The sequence below is a fragment of the Carcharodon carcharias genome, chromosome 17 (assembly GCF_017639515.1).
Source record: "Carcharodon carcharias isolate sCarCar2 chromosome 17, sCarCar2.pri, whole genome shotgun sequence".
NCBI lineage: Eukaryota > Metazoa > Chordata > Chondrichthyes > Lamniformes > Lamnidae > Carcharodon > Carcharodon carcharias.
The window spans coordinates 59,178,021-59,184,020 of record NC_054483.1 but is presented as its reverse complement, the minus strand read 5'-3'; the positions used below and the strand labels follow the sequence as shown (position 1 = coordinate 59,184,020).

General features: G+C 41.5%; 1 protein-coding gene across 3 annotated transcripts in view; it reads left to right on the top strand.

The window, feature by feature from the left end:
- The first annotated feature begins 1,901 nt into the window (after positions 1-1,901).
- atad1b (ATPase family AAA domain containing 1b) overlaps positions 1,902-6,000 on the top strand; it is a 39,203-nt gene continuing 35,104 nt past the window's right edge. The window contains exons 1-2 of one of the 3 annotated variants that reach the window (XM_041209604.1): positions 1,902-1,972; positions 4,538-4,725. In XM_041209604.1, coding sequence (XP_041065538.1) covers positions 4,552-4,725 — 174 coding nt within the window. In that variant the 5' untranslated portion in view covers positions 1,902-1,972; positions 4,538-4,551. Of the gene's footprint in view, positions 1,973-2,418; positions 2,549-4,537; positions 4,726-6,000 lie in introns of those variants that run through there. The other 2 variants (XM_041209605.1, XM_041209603.1) reach the window with 2 other exon arrangements.

Here is a 6,000-nt window from a genome sequence, read left to right as displayed (position 1 = left end):
TGTGCCGCTGCCAATCTCCATGATGTGAAAATTGTTTCTGTAAAAGAAGGCCCCTAACTACATAATAATTTAGTAGATTAAGTGATGCATTTGAGAGATGGAGTGAAGCAAGTGCTGTCAGCTTGCAAAGGAAGATCAATGAAACAGCTGCGCTTTATATTCCTTATATCATTTTCACAGCATTATGATGCCTCTCGCTGAAGTTGGTGTCATCTCTAAAAGAACTCTTCAAAATTTTTAATTCTGAGGAAATAGTTCTTCATATTGTGCCAAGTGAATAAAATATAATTGGTGGTTTTGAAGTTCTGTTAATTTCTTAAATTCCTCATTGTGACATTTAATGTTATTTGAAGATATATAGTAAGAAACATCATGTTTTTTTACAAACCTTCTCCCTACTCCTTCCAAAGGTGTTGACTCTTACTGGCCCAAATTTTCTGGTGGTAATAATAATGAAACTCAATATTCGCCATGATTATTTCACTGAAACTGGGAGCAACTTTGAGAATTGGGGCTCACGCAAAATAATGCAGAAAAACAGAACTTGCTGTAGTGAGTCCATGCTCCCCCATTGGGTATGATGTAGCAGTTCCCACAGTCTGCTCTCCCTTGAAATCAGGAATTGATGAGAACTGCTTCTCTTAAAACTGTTGGTCTCACTATAAAAAACCCTGGAGAAAGTTACACGTTGTTGAGTGAGGCAGGTTTTTGCTAACTTCATAATTAATGTTAATCGCCCCTATTGGCCCTTAAAGCTAGTTTTATATTTGTAGCATGCTGATTTTTCCAGAACAATCAAATATTAACCTATTTTTAAAAAACATAAAAAATGTTTATTTCAGCCTCTATTTCAATACATTTATTTAAGTATCTGAAAATTTAATTTCAAAATGAGGGTCATTAGGTGCTTTTAACTTCCTGGTTTGCTGTGTGTGAATACTTCAATGTGAATGGCTGCCTATCTGCTTGCTGACATCACTGCTGCTGCATGCCAAGACATCCCCGTGATTTGGTGCCAGATTTAAACTGCCTTTGGGAAGTTGGAAATTCTTGCCACAAAGATTGCTAGATCTTTATAGGTAACATTTCTTCAAGGTCAGCGGTGAACACTCTTGCTTTGCAGCTGACAGTGAATCTGAACCAATATGGTTTGTCCAATGGTACCCCTTGATGTGATACCTGCCCAAGTGTGAGCCTGAACAGTGTGGCCAGCAGCTACTTCTGGGGAGGTGCTGAGAGAAAAGGTTAATTTTGACTTCAGATAATGCTCTCTGCTTTGCTTCTAACCACCATGCTTGGTGCTGAGGTTAAATGTGTCAGTACGGATCAGAGCGGAGTCTGTGATCTTATGTACCACCCCAAATCATATATTTTGGTTATGGCTAGGACCTGGAATGCATTGCCTGAGAGTGTGATGGAGGCAACTTCAATCGAGGCATTCAAAAGAGAATTAGACTTTTATATGAAAAGGAAGAATGTGCAGCGCTACAAGGAGAAGATGGGGGAATGGCACTAGGTGCATTGCTAATTAGAGCTGGTGCCGACACGATGGGCCGAATGGCCTCATTCTGCACGCAACCATTCTGTAATTCAACTCCCACTCCAGGACTTGACGGCCATTGAAGGTGTGTTCATAACCTGCCAAACAGATATCAGCCAATCCTTCCAGCACGCCTGATGGCAGGCAGTAAGAGCGGGACAGTTTTCGGGTCAGCCATATGGCAGAAGACAACAGCAAACCACTGCAGTACCTTGCCAAGCATAATCATGTACCAATCCAGTGTAAGGCCATGGTCGCCAACAAAACCCTTTTAGGGCATGGTAGCTGGAGGAGGAGGATTTCAGCTGAGGGTAAGTCTGTCCTGCGGAACTATTGTGCGGGCTCACTGTTCCCTGGACGCTGTGTTGGGACGGACACGGAAGCGGAAGGTGGGTAGTGTTAGAGCGCAGTTGTCTGGGCGCTCCAGGCCAGGTGAGTCCCTGTTTGGCTGCTTTCTCCTCCTCGCTGCAGGTTTTTGTGGGAAAGAGCGGGCAGTCTGAGTGTCCTTCCCTCACAGGCAGAGGCGGGTCAGTTGGGGGAGCGGGTGGGTGCCTCCCGGAGCGAGGAGGTGGCTGTCGGCGGCCGGTTTTGGGACATTTTTCAGGCGGCCTCTCTGCCTTCCCCGGGCGGCGGAGAGAAGGAGCCCGAGCCCGGGTCCAGGCAAACACCCATCCGGCTGGGCCTGGCAGGCTCCGGCCTCCAAGGGTCATTGAGGGAGTCTCACCGGTCGGAGTTTAACCTTGAAGAATATGTGATATGGCCGTCAAGTTGACTTTCATTTAAATTATTCCTGATGTTACTGTGCTTATTCGAGGGTGGAAACAACTGGACAGAAAGTGGAAAGCAAAAACAGAAAGTGGAACTGGCAAAAAACGAGGAGGGTGTTTAGAGGGAACGGGTTTTACCGGGAAACGATCCCGAGGAGTTAACACCAGCTGTTCACAGTTTAACCCCTTGGTGAAATACGCAGTATTCAAGTCTTCTGGAAAGCAGCTACCTCAAAATTATGTGAGACTAGTAATAATCAAGCGAAAGTTCAGAGTATGGAGATAAATTTTGTTTCATCAAGCGTCAAATTTGTAATGAAAAACACCAACTATAACTATTTCACCGTGACATTGCGTATTCGGTCTGAAAGTTGATCTGCTAAAGTGTGCCCAATGTCTAACACAATCTGTTCCCAATGGGGTTTACTGGTTATTGCACTGCAAGTATATATATTTTTCATTCTTTCATGGATGTGGGTGTCGTTGGCTAGATCAGCATTTATTGCCTATCCTTAAAAACGTACCTGGATGAGCACTTGGCACGTCATAACACTCAAGGCTATGGTCCAAGTGCCGGTAAATAGGATTAGGTAGGTCGGTTAGGTGTTTCTTTCATGTCGGTGCAGACTCGATGGGCCGAAGGGCCTCTTCTGCTCTGTGATTCTGTGAATTTCTCTTGAGAAGGTGGTGAGCTGCCTTCTTGAACCGCTGCAGTCCATGTGGTGTAGGTACACCCACAGTGCTGTTAGGGAGGGAGTTCCAGGCTTTTGATCCAGCGACAGTGAAGGAACTGTGATATATTTCTAAGTCAGAATGCTGAGTGGCTTGGAGGGGAACTTCCAGGTGGTGATGTTCCCATGTGTCTGCTGCCCTTGTCCTTCTAGATGATAGTGGTCATGGGTTTGGAAAGTGCTGTCTAAGGAGGCTTGGTGAGTTTCTGCATTGGATCTTGTAGATGTTACACATGGTTCCATTATGTGGCGGTGATTGAGAGGGTGAATATTTGTGGATGGGGTGTCAACTAAATGAGCTGCTTTGTCCTGGATGGTGTCAAGCTTCTTGAGTGTTGTTGGAGCTGCATTCACCCAGGCAAATGGAGAGTATTCCATCATGCCCCTGACTTGTGCCTTGTAGATGGTTGACAAGCTTGGGGCTTTGACGTATTCAGGTTATAACTAAAATGTGATGACTAATTTAATATTTTGTAGGCTGCTCTTATTGCTCTTAGAAATTGACTAACATAGTGTTCAGCATAGAAGCAGAAATTGCATTTGTTTTAATTAATGGTTTTTGTACTGACAATCAGTTGCATTTAGGTAGCACACAGTACAACGAGGTAATGCCTTAATTTCTAGGAGACCATTGGTAGTGTGAAGTAGATTGTCTATGTCAAAACATTCTTTATCTATCTTTGTTTGCAAAAAGTCGCCTGTGTAATACCAGCACCTGACAAAGCAGGACAGGGAAATCACATAGAAACAATCATGCCACAGATGCTTGTGACATCTAACGGTCTGGGAGGATTTCTTTTCAGAAGTAAAACATAGCATTGTTGGTTCTTCTATGACTTATTAAAATTCAGCAGCAATGTTTCAAGCATAGTTACTAGTTGTGATCAATTTCTGATTGATTCAGATATTTGTAAAATAAAATGTTGTCCAGTGTAAGGTTTCTACCTCCTGAGAAAGTGAAACTTTCATTTTGCTAAGCTGTGTATTGCCATAGTAGTGTGGAACAGGAAAACAAGTTTACAATTACAGTATCTAAATAAATTTTCTGTTACCATACATATTGGAACTAGTTGTATAGAATAATGCACTCAATTGTACATCTGACCGTTATGTAAATACTGTACTATTTAACGCCCCAAAATTGGAATTTATATACAATAAGCTGTAGGATCATTGGAAAAGCTGGAGGAAAAAAATGGCTTACCATGTGATGAACATGAAATTTTTGATGGATTTTAATTCACCAACAAAAAGGATAAAAAGGCACATGTGAGTGAAGTTCAGGCAAATTTACTCTGGTTCCTTCGTGAGGCACGGAGAGTTTATACCAGCTGCAAAATCGAGTCGGTGAAGTTAGTATAGTATTAACTGTTATTTTATAAACCTTAGTTCTTTACATAAGTGAAATGAGATTGAGTTCAATTTGCACGGAAGGTATCACAGTAACCTTTGGAAATAATGTGGGAGTTAACAAATGAAATCTTTTTATTTGCCTTTAGATCTAGCAGTAAAGATGGTTTTAAAAGAAATCCCAACAGAATCTTTGACTCGGCCTCTGTCACGCAATGAAATAGTTGGTTTAATTTTTCGCCTGACGATATTCGGTGCAGTAACATACTACACTATCAAATGGATGGTAGATGCCATTGATCCAACGAGAAAGCAAAAAATGGAAGCACAGAAGCAGGTTGGTATCTTGTTTTATACATTATAACACATATAACAATGTGATGGCATTTTGGAACGTTTTAGCCTTTCCTCTGCTCATTCTTTATGCTTAGAGATTTGTACATGTGTCATGGTCAGCTGAGACAGAGATTTATTATGTCTTCATAAATGAGATGAACTGAATACTCATCAGTTTAGATCCTGTATCAGCTGTAAATTAATGATGGTGTTACCTACTAGCAGTTGATGAATATGTTATATTAAAAATGGCGGAATAGTTGGAAGAATGATTTCAGAAAACTGCACTATCTAAGGACCAGAAAATGTCTCATCAAATTGCATGAGCAATGGTTACTTAATTTAAGATGGGTAACGTTGTCAAAGTGTGACCAAAAAGAAAGTAACAGGAAGTGTGTACCCTCTGCAAGATATTTAATAATACGATTTATTATATTCTTCATGGGCCATGATTTTTTTCTTACAATACCTTCTTTTAATATTTCAAATAATTTAACTTTTTCGCTTTAGTAGGTGCTATCAAGGATAGAGTGCTGTGAATTGTCTCCATTAAGTTTATCTTTTATATCCCTTGAGGCGATTTCTAGTCATATTGGAAATTTTCCCTAGTATGGCTCCATTCTAAAGCCAGATTGGCCAGCAAGGGACAAATTTATAGTTGATTAGTTCTTGGCTTTTTGGCAACTGTTGGTGGTGGCTGCACCTCATTCATGGCATTCTTCATCTTGGATGCAAGCATGGTTGAAAGGCATGGTGCCATGGAGATGAGGGTTTATTGGTTCATTCAGCAGTTATGCAAACAGTTGACTTTACAGATTGAAACTCTACGAAATAAGAAGCACAATTATAAATCTCTTTCCTGAAAGTGAAACAGATTCCGCGGTTACAATTCAGCAAGTGTACAAGCGAGGAAATATTTTTTATACGTTTCATTGGATGTGGACATTGCTGGTAAGGCCTGCATTTATTTCCCATCCCTAATTGCCCTTCAGAAAGTGGTGAGCTGCCTTCACGAATCGCTGAAGTCCATGCGGTGAAGGTACACGCACAGTTTGTTGAGGGGTGGGGGGATTTCTAGCATCAGTGGAGAAGTAGCAATCTAGTTACAAGTGAGGGTGGTGTGTGGTTTGGAGGGGAACTTGGAGTTGGTAATGCTCCCATGCATTTGCTGCTGCCCTTGATTCTTCTAGGCAGATGTGGTTGCAGGTTTGGTAGATGTTGTTGAAGAATCCTTAATGAGTTAGAATCATAGAAAATTTATGGCGCACAAAGAGGC